Source organism: Cinclus cinclus, chromosome 7 (genome assembly GCF_963662255.1).
Source record: "Cinclus cinclus chromosome 7, bCinCin1.1, whole genome shotgun sequence".
Classification (NCBI taxonomy): Eukaryota; Metazoa; Chordata; class Aves; order Passeriformes; family Cinclidae; genus Cinclus; species Cinclus cinclus.
This window is the reverse complement of record NC_085052.1, coordinates 18,030,267-18,049,595: the sequence shown is the minus strand read 5'-3', so window position 1 is coordinate 18,049,595 and position 19,329 is coordinate 18,030,267. Positions and strand designations below refer to the sequence as shown.

General features: G+C 37.8%; 1 protein-coding gene across 1 annotated transcript in view; it reads right to left on the bottom strand.

The window, feature by feature from the left end:
- Positions 1 to 9,070: 9,070 nt before the first annotated feature.
- Positions 9,071 to 19,329, bottom strand: part of FRMPD2 (FERM and PDZ domain containing 2) — a 58,600-nt gene continuing 48,341 nt past the window's right edge. The window contains exons 31-38 of the mRNA XM_062496891.1: positions 17,291 to 17,373; positions 16,603 to 16,718; positions 14,558 to 14,706; positions 12,765 to 12,855; positions 11,919 to 12,253; positions 10,282 to 10,497; positions 9,952 to 10,014; positions 9,071 to 9,142 (exon numbers count right to left, since the gene is read on the bottom strand). Of these exons, the coding sequence (XP_062352875.1) occupies positions 9,071 to 9,142; positions 9,952 to 10,014; positions 10,282 to 10,497; positions 11,919 to 12,253; positions 12,765 to 12,855; positions 14,558 to 14,706; positions 16,603 to 16,718; positions 17,291 to 17,373 (1,125 nt within the window). The remainder of the gene's footprint in view (positions 9,143 to 9,951; positions 10,015 to 10,281; positions 10,498 to 11,918; positions 12,254 to 12,764; positions 12,856 to 14,557; positions 14,707 to 16,602; positions 16,719 to 17,290; positions 17,374 to 19,329) is intronic.

The following is a 19,329-nucleotide window of genomic DNA, read 5'->3' as shown; positions in this document are numbered from 1 at the left end:
TAGGTTAGAGCACAAAGCAAGGAGGATTTTAGCCTATCAAGTCCAAAGCAGATGCCCTCTTAGCTACTTAGGAGAATTTTTTTTTATTCTAGGCATTCCAGATGTGTGCCTTGAGCTGCTCAGACATCTGCCTCCCTTCACATGCCCGTTCATCTCTGCAGTAATGTCATGATGTGTAGTATCACTGCTGATAACCTTTTTTAGAACAACCAATTGTCCACAGATTTTCGTGTGTGAGGCTGTTTGCCATTGTATGAGCTCTGTCCCTATTGTTTCTGACAGCATGAGGTGATCTAATTCACTCCAGTGGGTCCATCACAGTTATTCTCACTGGGACCTATCCTGCCCTGGCAAGCCCTCACCTAGTGTTCATGCAAGCACAGAGCTACACACAGCTCTAGCTGGAAGCTGGTCTGGTGAGTGGGTGTTTGCACAGGCATAGTGAGCACAGGACACAAACCTAAAGCTAGCTGGGGAGACTTCAGGCCTTCAGCATGGTAGACTATATGAAATCTTTGGAGTTTAGTTTGACCATTATTTAGAGTAAGACTATGGTTTTAGTTTCCCTGACCAGTGCTGGAGCTGGATGCAGTTCTGCTGATAATGAGGAGGTTATGGAACTATTATTGACACAGTGGTAAGCTTTTAAGTCCATGCACAGAAAGCCTTGTTCAACACTATGCTATACGCATGACATCTTCTGGATCAGAAAGATTCTCCTGACCCAACAGGAATGAAGGTAAAATCCACACTTACAAAGTCTCTACTAGCTGTGAAAGGACACTTGATTGAATATTTTTGATTGTGTACTGTAGAAAGCAGTGTCACATACATGCACTTGCATGCAAACACATATATTACTGTGTCTTGAGGATTGAACTGAAGTCTGATATTAGTGTAGTTTATTCTGTGGTTTAGCAGAAGGTGAGAACAAAGGGCAAAAGAACATTACGGAAAGTTAGAGAAAGGTGGAAATTCTCAAGGCTAGCCCCATTTCCTGTATAATTTGTTGGCAATCTGTAGCCATTATCAGCCTGCTCCCATAGCAGGTAAATGCATCCACAGTAATGCGGATGCTCTTCCCAGTCTTGACAGCTTTCTCACACACCAGAACACATCATGTGTGTTTGTGACATGAGATTAATTTGGAGAGAGTATATTCTACCTCTTCCAGAAGTTAAGAGAGTAGCAATATACAGGCTTGGCGCCCTCAGCTGTTATAGAAGTAACTGAGACTTAAAAGCAGATCACTCACATCCCAATCAGTGTTCAAGGAACAGCCAGACAGGAACAGAAGTGCTGGCATTTGGGAAGGAAACTGTGAAGGGAAATGAACATGTGTAAAACCTCTGACTGACAGCTATGGAGAAGACATAGCTCCTCCATGGGGATATAGACCTGGGAGTAATGGGCACATTACCCCCATCTATGCCAGGTAGTGATTTTGGGGCAAGTTGGACTGAAGCTACAGAGAGCAGCAGCTTTGATAACAGTTATTCTTTCCTGCCAACGCTCCAATCTCTTCAGCTGGCTACAGGCCATTGATCAGTGAAGTCCTGGCCATCTGGAGGTAGCCTTGCTGCTCTTTGAATTCCTCAAAAGCTTTACAAAAAACTGGGAGTCAAGGTACACAACCAGAAGCGAGGTGTGTTAACCTTTTGCCCTATTAATGGAACTACTGAGAGGGGATAGCCGTTGACAAAGGAGAAGGAAAAATATGCTTTATTGATTGGATATTTTTGACATACTTGTTTTTTTTGTTCCAAGTTTAATCTGTGTTTGACCTCAGAACTCCAAGGAAGTAACTGTGTTTCATCAGATGCTTTGATAGAGCTCAAAGCAGTGTTGTGTAAATCCCAAGAGGACTCCTGGGATAATTGTACCTTTTGGGACACTGACAAAGTCTAGCAGAGGAGCATAACCCAGCAGCCACCCAGCTCTTAGCAAGGAATCTAAATGAATGTTGATGAGAGGAGGAATAGGTGGAGAAATCTCTGTCATTGAAAATCTCCGCAGGAGCTGGCTTGGAGTGCTCTGGAAGGAGAGGCTCTTGCCTTGAGCAATGTTCCTCTGAAGGAGTCGGGTATTTGTATTGAGCTGAGAGGTGTGGTCACCCCAGTGCTGCTGGCATTCCAGGCTTTGTCTGGATTCTGTCCATGGGAACAGTTTTAGGTCTTTTGATCTAAACTTGCTGTCAAGCAAAAGGAATGATGCTGAGTCCATGCTAAGTGACTCAAGTTAGGTGATAATGCCAGAATGTTCCTGCTCAGTTTTCAAGTAATACCTTAGAACAATCCTACTCTTTCCCTTAGGGAAATTTTTCCCTTAATTATTCAGTGCTAATTTTCTAATAATAGAGGTAGATATATGCTACATGTGTCCTAACTCACACACAGAGATGAAGGGGAATTGTGGCAACTGAAAAGTGCAAGCATGAAGAATATTTCATGTCTTGTATTGTCTTTCACTTGACGCTTCCCAAGCATTACCTGTGACTCCTGCATCTTCTTTAAGACAGCAAAGCAGTAGACAAAGAAAATGAGGTATGATACTGTTAAGCAGCCTGTCTTAAAATGAATTATAGATATGATGATGAGAGGAACCCAGGAGTTCTGCAGGAATATGTGTAGTGCTATTCCAAGTTAAATAAACTAACTTTTTATTTCTTGTATCAAGAGAAAGTCAAAATTCCCCAGAAGAGTTATTCAATTATTTCATTTTAGGATTAAAGAAAAAGTCAGAAAGCATTGTCTGGGTTCCTGTTGAATACTCAGCTGCAAGTTTTGCCTGCTTTCAGTGGATCAAAAAGGGTGAAAGCAGCATAGGTTAATGAGAGACCAAGGTTCAGTTTCTGCTTCTGGAACCATGGCAGCCTGAGAGTGTCATCAGGATGGTTCCTTTGATGATATGGTGCTAAACCTGCAGTAAAATCTGGAGCAGTAAAATAAAGAGCTGGGGAAGTTTAGGATTTTGTTAGAAAGACTCAGATTTGGATCTGTTGTTTCATCCAATATTTCTGAAAGTGTGTGAGCTAAGTTTTGGTCTGCTATAGGGGTGCTTTTGCATGTGCCACCTTTTGTGGCAAGACTGCAGTCCAGACGTGCTTTCTCCTGATGTTGTAGCCCAAGCTCCTGCTTTATCAGCACTTTTACAAATACAATAGCAGCGGTTTCCTTGTGCTCATGGTGGGGATTTGCTTTGTGAATACTTGCGTTGCTATAGCTACATTTCCCTAATGTTCATTATTTCTCATAGGGTCCTTGTCACTTATCCAAAGGTGCTGGCATTAAGCAAGCTCACAGCATGTTGTTTCTGCCTTGGGAACTATTGGTAGGTGTACTGAATGAGCCAAGAGGTACTGCAGCTGGTGTTTTGGCTGGAATAAATCTGCTTCAGCCATGAAGGGAAGTAGTAATGGCAGTAGTTAGAAGCTTTTTAGAGCAGTGCGATGGGAAAGGAATGCCTACAGTCATTGGCATGTCTTACCAAGAGTGCTGTACAGGAAGGAGAAGAAGGGGTTGTCATCTCTCAAGAGAACAAATGCAGGGAGGGGAGGGAGCACAGGCAACCTCAGTTAATTGCTAGGTTGTGTAATGAGCTGGGGTGCTGGACAGCTACTGTATAGTCCCCATTGTGTCTGTCGCCTGGCTGGGGGTGTACTGCTCTCAGGCATTTTAACTGCTTTTTGGGGTTTTGTTTTTGAGTGGTTTAATGAGAAAGCTAAATAGCTGTATAATTCAGAACAGGATTGCAAGAAGTTCACTGTCCCTCAGGCATGAATGCGTAACTGGTGCTGTGCAGAAAAGGCAGTGAATTCTGAATAGCCACCTACTTCATATGGAAGGACACTGTAGAGTTAAGACTATGTAAAAAAGCAGAGATGATCTCTGGCAGATATTTCAGACTGACATCCAAGATGTGCTCAATTCTCTGCATATTTTCTTAATCTCCCATATTGTTTTGTCAGGCCTTGATTAGTCCTTAAGTTGTATTTAAACAGCCGCCACCACTTGTCAATAGGCACGAAAAACTCTACTTCCTTATTTTAATAGGCTGTTGGATGCAGCTGTTGGATGGAATCTTATAATCTCTCTAAAGCTGTACTTGCATATTAAGGCCACTGTGATGATTAAGAAATTGGAATTAAGAAATGTCTGTTGTGTAAGGAGAAGCTGAGAGAGTTTGGGCTGTTTAGCATGGAGAAGAGAATGCTAAGGGGGATCTTATCAATATGTACAAATTCCTAAATGGGAGGGAATAAAGAGGTAAAAAAGCAGAAACAGATTCCTCTTAGTGGTATGCAAAGACAGGACAACATGCTATGGGCACAAACTAAAGTCCAGGAAATTTCACTTAAAACATCAGAAATAAATCTTCTACTCTGAGGATGATCAAAGAGCAAAGCAGGTTGCCTAGACATATCAAGGAGTGTCATCCTGGAGGTACCCAAAACCCATGTAAATAGAGTCCTGAGCTCAAGGTGGCACTGCAGGGAGTTGGAGGGTTTAGACTGAATGGTTCCCAGAGCTTCTTTCCAAGCTCAGCTATTCTGAGTTGCGGTTCTGGGATCCAGTGTTAGTTGTTCCATGCTGTTGGGCCTGGAGAAGCAGGAATGAAATATGAGGTTCTATTATTCCTGAGGTTCTCTTATTTCCGTACACAAAGTAAGTGACCAAGACAAAACTGATTGTATCAGTATGGCAATACAGAGTACTCTTCTGGTTTCACAAGCTTAATTCTAACCCTACAAAGGTACACCTGTGCAAGATTATGTGCAAACCACACTTCAGTGTTACATGTATCTTTAAAAGTGCTGTGGCCTTCCATCACACACATTACTGGACATTTTAAAGATTCAGCTAAAAGTGGACCCTAACTCTTAGTCTGCTTAGCCTGCAAGGGCAAGCTCTCTTTTCTGTGTAAAGAGCTCAACTGACTTCTGTTTTTTGTAGTATTATAATAATATTTAGTCAACTCTGCAAGCAGAAGGCAGGTAATCTTCATGTTGAGTCCAGCTTTGTGATTTATTAGCTGTGAGAAATAGCATTGTCCTTCACTAGTAATGGAGTGTTTTGCAGCTGGAGTTGCTGTTCCTATGTAATTGTGATAATTAAGACACTCAGATTATACAAAGCATCATTTAAAGTACTATTTATTACTTCTCACTGTTAAGGAAGAAAGAATAGTGTAGATAAACTTAGATTCCTTCAGATGTTGGGAACTCTGACTTGTGCAACACCAAACAACCTTCAAGTGTGAGTGCAACATACCGTGAAGACCCTGTCTGTGGAAGGGATGCTCCATTTTGCTCATTTGAACGACTGTATTATTTTTTCACAAGAAAATAATTCCATTCAGTATTTCTGTTATGCCATAGAAAGAATGTTCCTTTGAGAGCTTCTTGCTGTACTTGTAGGCATAGGCGAGAAGTCACAGCAGCATAATTTCAGTTAGCAAGTGGAATCTGCCCACAAGCCCCCTGTTACATTTATCTGGCTGAGTTTGTTCTGCAGCTGGGACACGGAGGGTGTCTGTGCCAAGGGCAGGAGCGACCGATTGCCATCAGCCCTGTGGCAGTCGCAATTTGCCCCTAGATGGCAGCGATTGCTGCTCTTTTTCAGGACGGGCCCATTGCAGTCCCAGAAGGGTCTGTTGTTCAATGATGCCATAAACTTCAACTGAAAAGACAGAAAAAAAATACTGGCTCATCTCTCAGGCTTTCTAAGAAAATGTAAAGTAAACATGATTATATTAGGACAAGTTGTTACTTTTTAAAGTCAATTGTTTAAAGCTGTCAGTGCTCTTGTAGACAGTAACACCTGTTTTGTCATGTGTGAATATTTTTAGGTATCTTTTCCATTGTAGAATACACAGAGACCTCAGCATCAAGCAGTTCTGAGTCCATGGAATTCAATGAAGATGTTAATAGAAAAATGTGGACGCCCACTTTCCCCTACACACGATGTCATAATCTTACAGCTATGCAGTGGTTGTCCTTGCTATACTTGCTTTTAAATCGAGATAAAATGGTAGCTATAAGAAAGCTTAACAGCTGTCTCAGTGCTGGTGAAACACTGTTACTTCTGGTAAACCTTTGGTTACTTCTCCAAAATAAGATGACAAGTTGTGCTCTTCTGTGGACAGAGCTGCTGTCTGAGCACAGAGTATGACTGACAAGGTTTTGTGCTATGGTAAGAATCTGAGGTCTAGCATAGGTTTACTTGTTTGGTGTGCTTGTTATGGCAGGCACTGTCTTCAGTAAACGGGCCCTTTTTGTTCACATTTGCACTGCAGTTTGTCCTGATTGGCAGCTAGGTGGTAGAGCACAAAGGGTGAGCTCAATACCAGTTCTGAAGTAAGAAGAGTGATCGTAGGCACAGACTGAAGTTCTCTACCGTAACACATCCCTTGCATGTTAGGATATGTGCAAATTCCAGGCAGAGTGCTTTATATGCTATGTAATATCTCATCAGAAATAATCCAGAGCAGTATGATCCTCTTTTCTGACTGAGGAAAGATATTTTTGTGTGTAGGCAAAGAATCAGAGATTTTATCATCTGTTATCATTTTATCATCTGCCTAGTTCTGCATCATTTTATATTTTGTCATCATTTTATCATCTGCTTAGTTGCCAAGTTTTCCAAAACTCTGTAAACCTTGGACAAATCACCACCCACTGCCTCACTTCCCTATCAATGATACGGAGCAATAGATTTTCCTTTGTTTTCAGTTTATCCTGATTTGTCAAGTAGTGTGAGCTCTTTAAAGAGTGGGTTATCTTTTGTTCCAAATGAATGTGCATCAGTGAGCCTCGATCTCCTGGGAGTTTTGCGTGAACAAAGAACACAGAAGTGGGACATTCAGTTGTGCTCTGTGTGTGGGGAAATGCCTATCAGCTGCTGGATGTGGCCAGATTCTACTACACATTAACACAAAAATCTGCCTTTAGAGGAAGTTTAAAGATAGTCCCCTATGAATAAAATATTTTCCCTAGAGCTTGTATTGGTTAGCAGTTAGGAATTGAAGCTGCTTTTTTATAAAAAGAAATTGAAATTAAGCAGATTGTTTTCAGAAATACTTTTAATATTGCTGTAAAACAGGAAAAACTTATGTCAAACAGCAAACATATCTGTCAAACAGCTGCAAAGATGATGCACAAATAATGACCTTATGACAATTGTCTTCTAAGTCCAGAATACTTGTTCTAAGCCACAGAAAACACACCTTTGCATAAAGTACAGAAATATTTTCACCAGAAAGCTTATTAAGTGGTATAAAAGATGAATTGTGCATTCATTACATTGTAATGCATTGATTGCCTAGTAGTACATGTGCAGTAATTAAAGTTAAAGGCCAAATATCAAATGAAGGTAACAAAGTTATGACAAAAATTGGCTGTTGACATTTGACAAGATTGTGCAAACAGTCCTTTGTATGTTATGTAAAGATAATAAATGCAGAATGTATGGAGAGTAATTCCTTCCTTTGAGGAAGGACCAAATTTAATGAATTTAAGACAAAACATTGAATTCTGTATATATTTATATTAATATAAACTCAGGGTTACTCCTGGATTTATTTAGCATTGCTCTTGAACTTTATTAATAAGTTTGAAATTAGCATTTGTCTCACATAATCAATTGCATTTCTATATTTTCCTGCCTCCAGACTATTGGAGGGCAGAATGAAAAAATGGACCTTGGCCTTAATTATAATTATATTACAGTGTTTTTTTCTAAAAGCCATACTTTAAATTTTTACTTAATACCTCATTCTTTCTGAATTATAAACCTCTAATTCATAATAGGTTATAAAATAAATAAGCATTTTATTTTCTTTATTTTCTTTCTTTTCTGCTTTAACTGCAGTTTTATACCCACTGCCTCTTAATACTTTCTCTTTTGCAGAAACCAGATAAGTTTTAAAAATATGTACAATTTAGATTGTTTTAGTTTCTTATGTTTACAAGTTACTGTTCTAATGCACTTCCAATCAATTCCATACGTCACTTTCTAGATAAGGACTTAGAAGTACTACTATGGAAACAAATACAATCTTACACCTTGAACAGGAGATTTCTGCTCAAATCCACCCACATGAACAGGAACACTTTTTACAAGAAAAATAAACTGTACAGAGAGACTTTTAATTTAAAGATCTGATTTTAGCCCACTGAGACCAGCAGGATATCCCATATTTCAGATCCTCAGTAAGAATGAGAAGATAATTAATCAATGCAAAGGATTTGGGAAAGATGAAATGTATGTGTGTACCACAATGCACACACAGTTCTTTCACCTGCCTTAGTACTGCATTCCTTTTTCTATGCATGTACAATGAAAATACTGATGTGATCCACATCTGTTCATATTGCTGGAAAAAATTAATATTCCATCCAATTATTAGAACACTCTTCCTTTGAAGAGAACCAGGGTTTAAAGGCATCCTATTTTTCTGTCAATTTATTGGTTTAAGATGTTTATTGATAGTGGTATAAACTCATGGGCTGGAGTAGTGACTGGAAATGGTTCTACATTGTTCAAGCAAGCAAAGGTCGCTTGAGTCCTTCCATGCAAATTGAGTCCTTCCATGCAAAAACATAACTGCTGGAGTAAACACTGATCTGCACTCCAGAAGCCAACAGTGCACAACAGTAGATGAGGGACAACTAATCTTCCATCCACACCAACAGAATCCTAGATCTTTGTAGCTGCTCTCTGGATAGTGAAGCAATTCCAAAGGCTGCTTTATCCTTGCTACAGTCCCAACAAATATTCCTAATAATTAACATGTTATTACACAGGATGCAAAAATTGTCCATATCAATTTAGCACAGCAATGTTGCAGTGCTGGCTGGCTGTTTCTTCATACTTTGAGCACAGAAATAAATGACTTACACAGGACGTGTTGAGCAAGGTTTGTAAATTGCCTTGAAAACTGGGTAATCTAAAAAACCATATAATATAACACTTGTCTGTGCTGGCTTGACATCTCTTTAAAGCAGTTGCTGAGCAGTCCCTGGAGTCCAAGTGGAATAACAACAGGAAGAGTCATATTGTAGGAATTGTATTCAGTAGGAATCCATTGCTCGGAGGATCAGAAGGACTTCCAGCACAACTTGATAACAGAATAAATACTCATCCTGTGTGTGGAGACACCAGTGTGAAACATTCAACATAAATTCTAGACAAATAAGGATGGACTAGCTGAAGTTACATGTTTCTATGTTATATGTTACATATTTATAACCATTTATTTGTCATATGGACACAAAAATTACATATTTAAGAGAATCCTTGTTCTTTTTGTTCCATCACTGGAAAAGTACGGAATGCTGTAGTTTAAGCATGTGCCCAACTCTCATTTAGGACAGTGAAGGTTATATGTTTGCTTAATTTTAGTTACATGCTCAATCATTACCCTGAAGAAAAATATATCAAAGCATGTGCTAAAATATTTGCCTATGGGAAGAACTTATTTTAGTCTTCTCTTGCTTTTATTCTCACCACCTGTTTTCTCTAAGGTGTGTTAGCTGCATCTTGTCTTTTTCTGTATGAAAAAAAGGAGTGGGTTTAGTTCAGGACTAGAAGGGTTTACTTGGTGATGACAACACAGCAAGAATTCAGTTGAAGGGTGTAATTTTGCAGGGTAGGGTTTATAGTAAAACACTGTTTCTGTGACACTTGCTTTTCTTCTTGCTTTATAAAAAGAAAGGGAGGTGTGTGGTATCTGTCCTGTATTGCTGCTTTGCTTTTATTTCAGTTATTTAGTAAGGGATATGCTTTCTGAATTAAAACTAGACACCATTTGCCTAGAAGGCTGTTATTTTCCTCAAATGAGAGCACTAAAATAATATTTTAAGCCCCAGACTTATCAAACCATGGGGAGCTGCACCAGTGAAGCTTTTTTAAAAAAAAAAAAAAATAATCTAGTTGCATATTTAGAACTTACCTTAGTTTGGATCATGCCAAAACGCTGATCTCGCAAATCTCTCACTATCTGCTTGATGTTGAACTGTCAGAAGAGAACAGTTTATATCTGGTTGACATGCAACTTAGAAAGAAAGATTTAAGCGTATTCAGATGGGGAAGCTGTGACAGTTCTTTTAGAAACAGTATATTTGTAGTTATTATCTTTGTTGTTTAAAACAATGAGAGCTGGGTTTATTTAATTTTGTTAGAGTAAATTCTTACAGGATTTTTCTGTTCTAAGATGCCCCCACCACATTGTTGACATCCATACCAGTTTGTAATGCTTAACAATGACCTGTTTGATACTTACACATAAATCTTTTTCTATATGGCTGAGAAGAATTTCAACACACAGCAAAACTCCACTTCTTCCAATGCCAGTGCTGCAGTGAGCAATAATAGGTCCTGTCCTGTGAGCTTTTCTCATGTAACAAATAAATTTTACAAGCTGCTCAGCCAGTTTGGAAGTATTGTGGTCTGGCCAAGTGGTAAATTGCAAATGACTTATGATGCGCTTTTCTTCTGTCTGGAAGAGAGAGACCAGAAAGGTTAAAAATGATCAGTCTCAAAACCTATTTTCATGGAAAATTTTCCTTCGTTCTCAAAATGTTTTGTTTACTTTACAATTCTTTAGCTTTTCATTAAAGTTTCTTTAGGTGTCAAGAAATACACTCAGAAACACAGGCCTAGGAAATTTACTTCATACGACTTTGTTGAGACACTGAAGTTACTCTGTTGCTTTGAAATAATGTAGTTATGTCATTTGTTGGTTAGAAAGGAAAAAGAAAAACATTTTTTAAATTAGAATATTGCAGTGCCATTAGCTGAACTAAGCTTTACTAATAGAAGAGTCATAAGAGCCACACTAATAAAATTGTAAATATCTGATGGCTATCAGATATAAAAGAATAACTTGTGATTAGATACTGAATAGGCAAACCAACTAAAGATGCTTACAAGAATAAATAAAATGTAGATAAAATAAAGAGTAATATTAATTGGATTTTCCTGGATCAACACCTCTTATTGCTGGTTTACAAAGCCATGTTAAAATCTGAATGCTAAATACCTGGATTTTTACTATCAGAAGAATTTGAACATAAGTGTGGATTTCTGCTGAAGTAATTGTGGATTTCTGTAGTAGTTTGCTACTAGTTCAGTGCAAACAGCAAACAACACATTCATTGAAGCATATCACATATGGTGTTCCATCTTGCCATTTTAATACACTTTTGGGAAGACTCATATCAAATGCTTTACAGTGCTTCACACTCAGTGACATAAGGTGAATTTCCTCAAATAGAGAAAATTTTATCTTGATGAAAAGGCACCAAGTTTAGTCTGGCACAAGTTGTTTAATTATGTCACTAAAGAATATGTCCTGCAGAAATTTTTGCAAATCTTTACTTAATACCGAGGCAAAACTGATGGACTTATACCTGCCCTGTTTTCCATGTTCTTCCACCTGGATTCTGTATTTGTCCAGGTTCTAAAATATTGCTGCTGGACTCATAGTTTTATATGTGTTTGTGTGATTTCATGGACAAAAAAAGTATAATTTTTTCTAAATTCTAGGATGAAAGCCACCTTCTTCCCCTTTTTCCATCCAACCACCATTACAAAATATGAATTCACTCTGGCATGGATGTGATTTGATGAGAACAGTAAGCAATTTTGCAAAACACTGAACGCACCAATTCTGTGAGTATTAGAGGTGTCGTTTTTGGAAGTTCTTGTCCAAATGTGTGTAATATTGGATCCATTGCTTATGCAATGAACAAAAAAGAGCCATCTCATTAACCCAAATTTCATGCCTGTAATTCAGATTTTTACATCCCTAAAAATAGCAATCGCATATTATGGAAGAAGCAAACAATATTACTTGTATCTACTCGTGTAAACTACATAATCAGTTTCATCATATAGGAAAGTATTAAGTCAACTTACCTGCTTGTTGATAATTTCTATTTTTCTAATTATGAAGTATTCCAGAATCTGGTAGTTGTGTAACCTGAGACAGAAATTAGCCAGGTCTTTAGAGTTATAGGGAGATTCAGGCCAGTATTGATGACATTTGACTTGCCCTAGCTCCACTTCTTTTGTCATCATGGCAATCACATCTGATTCACTCTCCCAGACCATTTGCCAGAAATCGGCCATAGTGGATGGCAGAGGCCCTTGGGTTATAATATAAAAGTGTTCCTCTTCTCCAACATTCATTCTAATGTAGCTTGCGTTAATGTAGCCACTCTTTTCTCCTAGAGGAACTCGTGTCTTATCATCTGTACAGAAACAGAAAAATGCTATTTCAGCTGTGGATCTGAGAGTTCTGTCATCTCCAGTACTCAGGATATAGGAAACCTCAGTCTCTCAAAAGAGTATGCCTCTGGATTTTAGAAAATATTGGACTAGCAGCACTAATATAGATCATTACAAGCAGGAACTCCCATAGATAAATTGTATGCTTCATTGCAGCTTTATTTCTCTTGAGGTACTTGTATAACACTGTGAAAAGCCTTCTAATTGCTATAGAATTGTTTGACAGTGCTCCAAAATGGTGTACCCAATGCTGCTTCTCATGTATCGCATAGGAATGTCACTGGATACTGGTGTTATAAACCAGGAAAACCTCTAAGAATATATATACTGCACCACTGATATATAGAGATGCTACAAATTTTTTCATGTGTTGTCCTGTTGTTGCAGTTTAGAAAGACATCGAGGGTGTCCAGAAAGCTTTCTTGTGTTTCTCTGATGACTTTGTTCACCAAAAGTATTTCTGTGCATACTTACATGGAAGGATATCTCGGTATCTGTTTTTATTCCGGTTTTCTGGTGCTTTGCCAGTTCTGCAGTCATCTATTGGTTTCACATGTTCTAAAGCCTGGATCAAAAAGAAAATATCAATCCATGTTGTTCACGTCCTCAACAGACAACTTTTACAGTATCAGTGTGAACAAACTTTACTGCTGTACATAACCCAAGACTGACAAATAGACTTCTTACAGAAAAGAATAAGTACATAATTCTCTTAACTTCTAGGCAAGGAATTCAATTTCCTTTGCATTTGCTTCACCCTGCAAAATATTTCTGCATTTCCAACCCTCATCCTTGGACCCTATCATTCCAAGTCGCTGTTGTATATTGCTGTATTACAGATGTTTGGAATATTGTCTTGGCCAAATGTCACTATTTAGGATTGATAACACAATGAATAAAGAACTATTATTGCACTAATAACAGTACAATAATGACAGTGAATATTTTCAGTGATGGAGAAAGTGGTGAATATAGGGAACAGCACCAATGATATTAAGTGCACATCATACAGTCATTAAGAACTTCACAGCAAGTTTAGGGGAATTGAATGCAGTGTAGTCAGAAACAGGAATGTGCAAGTTCATTTCATTTACATTTTTGTGTTACCTCGACTTTTTAAATTCTTCTACCTATTTGCTATGCATTTCACAATGCTCAGCCATCACATTCTGCCACTACATACTTATACGAACAGAAGTGTATGTGACAGTTCTTGAACACTTTCATCAGTTACTACAGCTTTTACTCAGATAAAATATCCACTGGCTTTGGTAACAAGCACTTTCCTTATTAGATCTTTATGTTTTCTGTGCAGATGTGTGAGACTCAGCTTACAGTAAGCTATACCTACATCAGTAATGGAAAGTAATGAATGGAAATTAATAAATGCTCTTGAGCCTTCAGGGAATGTCAGCAAATCCTGTACACTTCAGCCTGTGGGGTTTTGTAACCAGAAAGTCAGAGATACAAAGGCAAGTGTAAGAAACTGATAACAATGGAATTACTGTGGAAAGGAGACAGGCATGCATTTCACTGGTAATGAGAATGTCCTTTAAAGGAAAATCCAGTACTATGTTAAAGAATTACAAAATAATCTGTTCTTTGGGAATTTGATGATAACTGCAATTCTGTTTATGTTCTGAAAAAAGAGATTTTACAAGTGTTCCTAGTTCTACATTTTTTTTATGATTTGTATGCAGTCAGATGTAATTATGTTTTCATTATCTGTGGAGGTTCATTAATTTTTCTTTCTGATTTCACTAAGTCCCTGACCATAACAGTATCAATTGTAGCAATGAGTTCCATGGATAACTGGAGTATTCCATTATGTGGAACATTTTCCTTTCAACTGTTTCTACACTAGTGAATCCTTAGCAGCATAGATTTCTTGCTTAGGTGCAGCCCCCAGGATAGTTCTTAGGCAGATGCTCAGCAGAGCTGAGGGGGTAATAAGAAGAAGGCAGTCTAGGAAAAAGTGATTCCTAATCTACATTATGAATGTTACATTATTTGTTTTCATTCTACACAGGCAGTATCTTTGAACAGGGAACAGTGTAAGGCTGATATGTATGGAAAGAGAGATGCAAATACTGTACTACTGCTCAAAAGCAGAGTAGAAACCACTTTTTGGCAGGAAAAATTGTCAGAGAAAAAGGATTCAGTAAAGATATACAAGCTGAAATCCTATACAGAATTCATCAGGCTTTTAGAAGTCACTTTCTTAGCTGTGCTGAACTGTTAGTTCTTAAAAAGTAATCATAGTTTACCATAAACTCCTTTAGCACCTCTTGATTCGCAATCCGCAGCTGAAGGCCTTGAATAAGACCTGTTATGCCAGTCCTTGGATCTACTCCACTCTGTGATGGTTTCAAGTTAATTAACTGAGTCAGTTCATCTCCAGAAGTAAAGGTTCTGTCTATGTATCAAAAACAACAAAAAAGCAAACAAAAAAAAACAAAACACAACAACAAAAAACCAAGAATTTTTAAATTATTATTGCTCATAGTGCAGAATCTTGGCTTTAAAAACTAGGGAGCTGCAGTGTATGTATATATATTTTGCTGCTTATATTGTGGAAGTGAAATGTGAGGAAATGGAAGAAAATATTTTCAGCTTACATGCACAGCAGAAAGAAGAATAAGTCAACATCATGGATACAAGCAGCACCATATTTCATGTTATTTGGAAGCAGATCCAACTATTGCAAGTTATTTTTTCACAGAGTTTCTAAATACAGTCTGTTCTAAATAAACTGTTCTTGCAGAATTGGAGACTTTAATGCTAGTTTATACTGGTAAAGGAGACTCTGGCCATATCTTCACAGAGAATCATCTTCATATTTACATCACTTTCATGACAATTGGTATTGCCACACTCTACTGCTAGGAATAATCGCAGCAAATTCTTCCTTCCTAAAGTAAGCAAATATATTTTTCTTCTCATCTTAATTCATACTGCCCTTCAAGAAAAAGATATTAACTATCTTTCATGCACCAAAGTCAGGATTCAGTTTTACTACTTAGCTCATCCTGAAATGTATGTTCTGATCCAGTACTTGACAGATTAAGAAAATGGATAAACATTGCATCTCCAGAATTATCACTACTTTACTGGAGTGATAGAAAAGCTTTTGTTGCCATATTGAGTAAAACCAGTAGCTTGTTATGTAAAAAATAATGGTTTCAGGCAAAGAAATTATGGAATGTGGGTTTTTTAGTCATAGGCTATTGTTTGCAAAGGATAACATACCAGCTGTCTCAAAGAAAAGCTGATGATATGTTCCAGGGTTTGTTGCAGGATGAAGACAAGAAGTAATGCCCTGCTTTCCTTTTGTAAGGTATCATCGCTATTCTTAACTAATTTGTGTTACAATAGACTTGTGCTTGCTGTGTTTTTGTCCGGGCTACAACTTGCCCCTGTCTTGTCTGAGCTTCTAAGACACTTTCTGTTTGCATTCCATTTTCTAACCCTCAAAGGGACTCCTCTTACCTACTTGAGAGTGCCAGTGAAGACAGATGCCCACTCCAGAAAGAGCACACTATTTCCCATACACTTCTCCTTCCAGATCAGGGAAATTAAAGAACCCCAAACTCTGAGAGGTAGTAGATGATAGATTGATTATAATTTTCTGTTTTCTGGCTAGCAAGGCTTGGTGTTGTGAGGAAGTTACCTGTGTTTTACTTCTAATAAGAGCCATCAGCAACTCATTGCTTCCACCGGGTGAGAAGAAGCAAGGAGAACAATCTATACTTCACAGAAGCTGTGAGATAGTGCAGCATCCTCAGTATGATTCCTTTCACACATTATTCTCATTTGGAGTAGAAGGAGCTTAATTTTCATAAAGGAACAATTAGGTAGATTCTTTAAATACTTCTGGTGGCAGAGGGGCTTTAGCACCTGAGCTTGGAAAGTGCTTCAGTACATGCTCAAGCACATCAGTTCTAGAGTTTTTAATGAAATGGTCATGGGGAGTGAAATTCAGTGATTCTGGGAACAAAGTCTTGAGAGATGATTTTACCCTTCATTCTGCATTTTTAAGTGTTTCATTTACTTTTTTTGCGAAGCTGTATGGGAACAGTAAGGGGGAGAGGACAGACCTCGGGATGTATGTCTCATTTTAATAAGTTACAAAAGTTTGGATGGCCTATTTATGCATCAGTGGTAAAAACTGTGTCTTGAGTGCCCTGGTCTTTTACACTAAAAGAGCAAATCCTTAGTTTGTATGCAAGGGACTAATGTTGTTCTCAATGTACATATATGGAGGTGCTGGGCTATATTGTTGAGGAAACAAGAGAAGTTTTCACATGATTACTTCTAGGTAGAATAGGAATCCTGTTGGGCATAACATCATCTTCACTGTTCCAGCTGCCTGACTCAGACTGTTGATTTTCTCTTCTGCAGCTTTCACATTCTTCACATTTCTGTGACCTGTAAAACAATGTCAGTTGGAATGGCAGAAGCTTTGGCAATACCTTTGATAATCTGAACCACACAAAAATTTTGTGTTTAATCTATTTGTGCTCACTTTTAACTTCCTTGAGCAACAATTTTCAAGAATTATTCAGAACTCTGAAAATCATAAGTTCAAGGAGTTGTAGTAGTATTTTTTCTGGAGTATTGCTTGCAAACATAGCTACTGAAAAATACTATTGCAGGTATGCGGTTTTGTTGTTTGTTTTTTTTTTTTTAGAGGTAATAACATATTCTGGATAAAAAAAGCTACTCAAAAACGACTGGGAGTAAGGTTTCTCAGAGCTAGAGACCATTTTCATGTATGACATTTTTCAACTGTTAGCCCTAACACCTGGAAGCTTCAATTCTCTTGTCTTAGTAGTTGTGTGGAAGCTGTTTAGTGGCTCGTCCTGCAGATGGAGCTGCATTCCAACAAACAGACCCGTGTTTTGTCATTTTCATTTTGCTATTAGGGCAGAGCTGGAAATATAAGAATAATTAATTAATTCTATTTATTTTAATAGTTTTACTTAATTTGAAAGACTTACCTGTCCAAAATGTTACTGATGATATCCTTATAGTCTTGTCCAGCCAGCTGACTTTCCAGAGATTTGTCTCTTCTCTCTGCATCCTGCAGGTTTCAAATAAGAAAAAGCTGTGAAAAATCAATACAGAGAAACATCAAGAATGTAGTTACTTTCATCAACATTCTTTCTTATTTTTGACAGAAGTGTGTCCTTTGCTGGAGAAGGAAAGAGAAAATAGAATAGTTTCCACTTTCAGAAGAAAGTGTGTATTGCAGTAAGTAGTTGGAGTAAAAAGCCTTATCAGCTGCATTTGTAAGTTTCTGGACAATAGAACAATACAGACTAGAGACAGCTCTACATGACAAGTTTATTATATCCTCTCTGATCTCAGAAAGAAAATGCAGACACAGGAGTCATGAGTCACACTCCTCCCCTCTCAGTTCTTGGCAGCAGGAAGCACCTACATCTGAGATGAAATGTTAATAATTTCCTTGTTTTTGTCTTAGACAATGATGCCAACAGCAGAAGCAGCGTGAAGCTGCTCTGCTGAAGAAGCGCTCAACTAACAGAGAAGGCAGACCCTTGATGACCTGCCATATGCAATAGAAGCAATAGTATTGGTGGCTGCTTTTCCATCCTAAAGAGTAATAACTGCACTTAAATAGTGATGCAGGATATCTGCTGTTAGTATGTGAAAGTAGCTTCTTCTCAGCTGTAACACTTGATAAATAATTATTTAAAATTTTTAGTTCAGATTGATGTCTCTTCTTTCACTACTTAATGTTTCAGATGCACTCAGAAAGCACCCTGGCATACTGCATACTTCACATACTGAATGGCCCAGAGAATCTTAATGGCATGTCCCACTTGTACTTTATTTTCTTAATTTTGTGCATATATTTCCCCATTAGAATAGGGATGTTTATAGTTGCCGATTTAAGCCTGAATTAATCTACCCAGTTTCTGCAACCACTGATTACATAGATCAGAGACTGCTGTATTGATTTTGTTTTCTATTTGTGAAGAAAATATGTTTTGCTGCTTCATTTTTACTTTTTTTTTATTTAGTAGCTTGTCATCCTCAAAGTTGCTATCTCTGGAGTAGATGGCAGCTGTGTTCTATAAAGTAAGGCAGAAAGTTTCTATTCAAAAGAGACAACTAAAGGCAAGCTGGAAATAATGAAGAAGAGAGAGGTTAATGGAACCAATTCAGGGAAAACACTAAGCACATGCTTAAATGTAGGCGTGTGCTTTGCTGAACTAGATAGAATTAACCACATTTCTTAAAACTAAATGTTTCCCTTAATACCTTGCCACCGGGGGGATCTGAGAGGTAACCTGTAACCTTACTACTGTCTCTTACCTCTCACTGATATTATTTGTTGGGTGTACTTCTGTGTCAGATCCTAGATATGACCTTATTTTGATACAACATTTCACCAGTCTTTAAAGTTTAGTTCCAACACCCGTTCCAGCAGCATGCTTAAAATTCCACAAACAAATTCCTCTTCAGGGTTTTCTCAGCTTATTTATGTCACTGATTCTTACAATTTTTCTTTTTCTAGTTCAATTATATTACTTGAATCAGGGTTTGGGGTTTTTGTTTATTTTCTGGAGGATAAGAATTTCTCATATTTACTGAGGAGTTTTACAGTTTTAAATTTAGAAATAATAGATATTCTGAAATTTAATGTGGAATGTCTTGCAGGACTTACTAAGATTCAAAATTATAGCTATGTTTGAAGAAATTTAGATGCATCTGAATTATGAATAGCAGTGGAGGTAGCTGAATAGAAGTCTTTTAATGTATCTGGTTTAGAAATACTGAAATAATGGTAAAATTAATCAGTTATTAATTTCAGTATTATAAAGAACCAGAACAAGACTTGCATATACAACCTTTCTTCCCTCCACCCTTTTAGCATATGTACTATACTTATCATATGCTCTTATCTCAGTGGCATCCTGACTCACTCAAATGTTAGCAGCTCCAGTCATGGGAGCACACTTCCGTCACATTACACTTTTTTCATTAAGAAGGTGTGGTTCTTGCCCACATT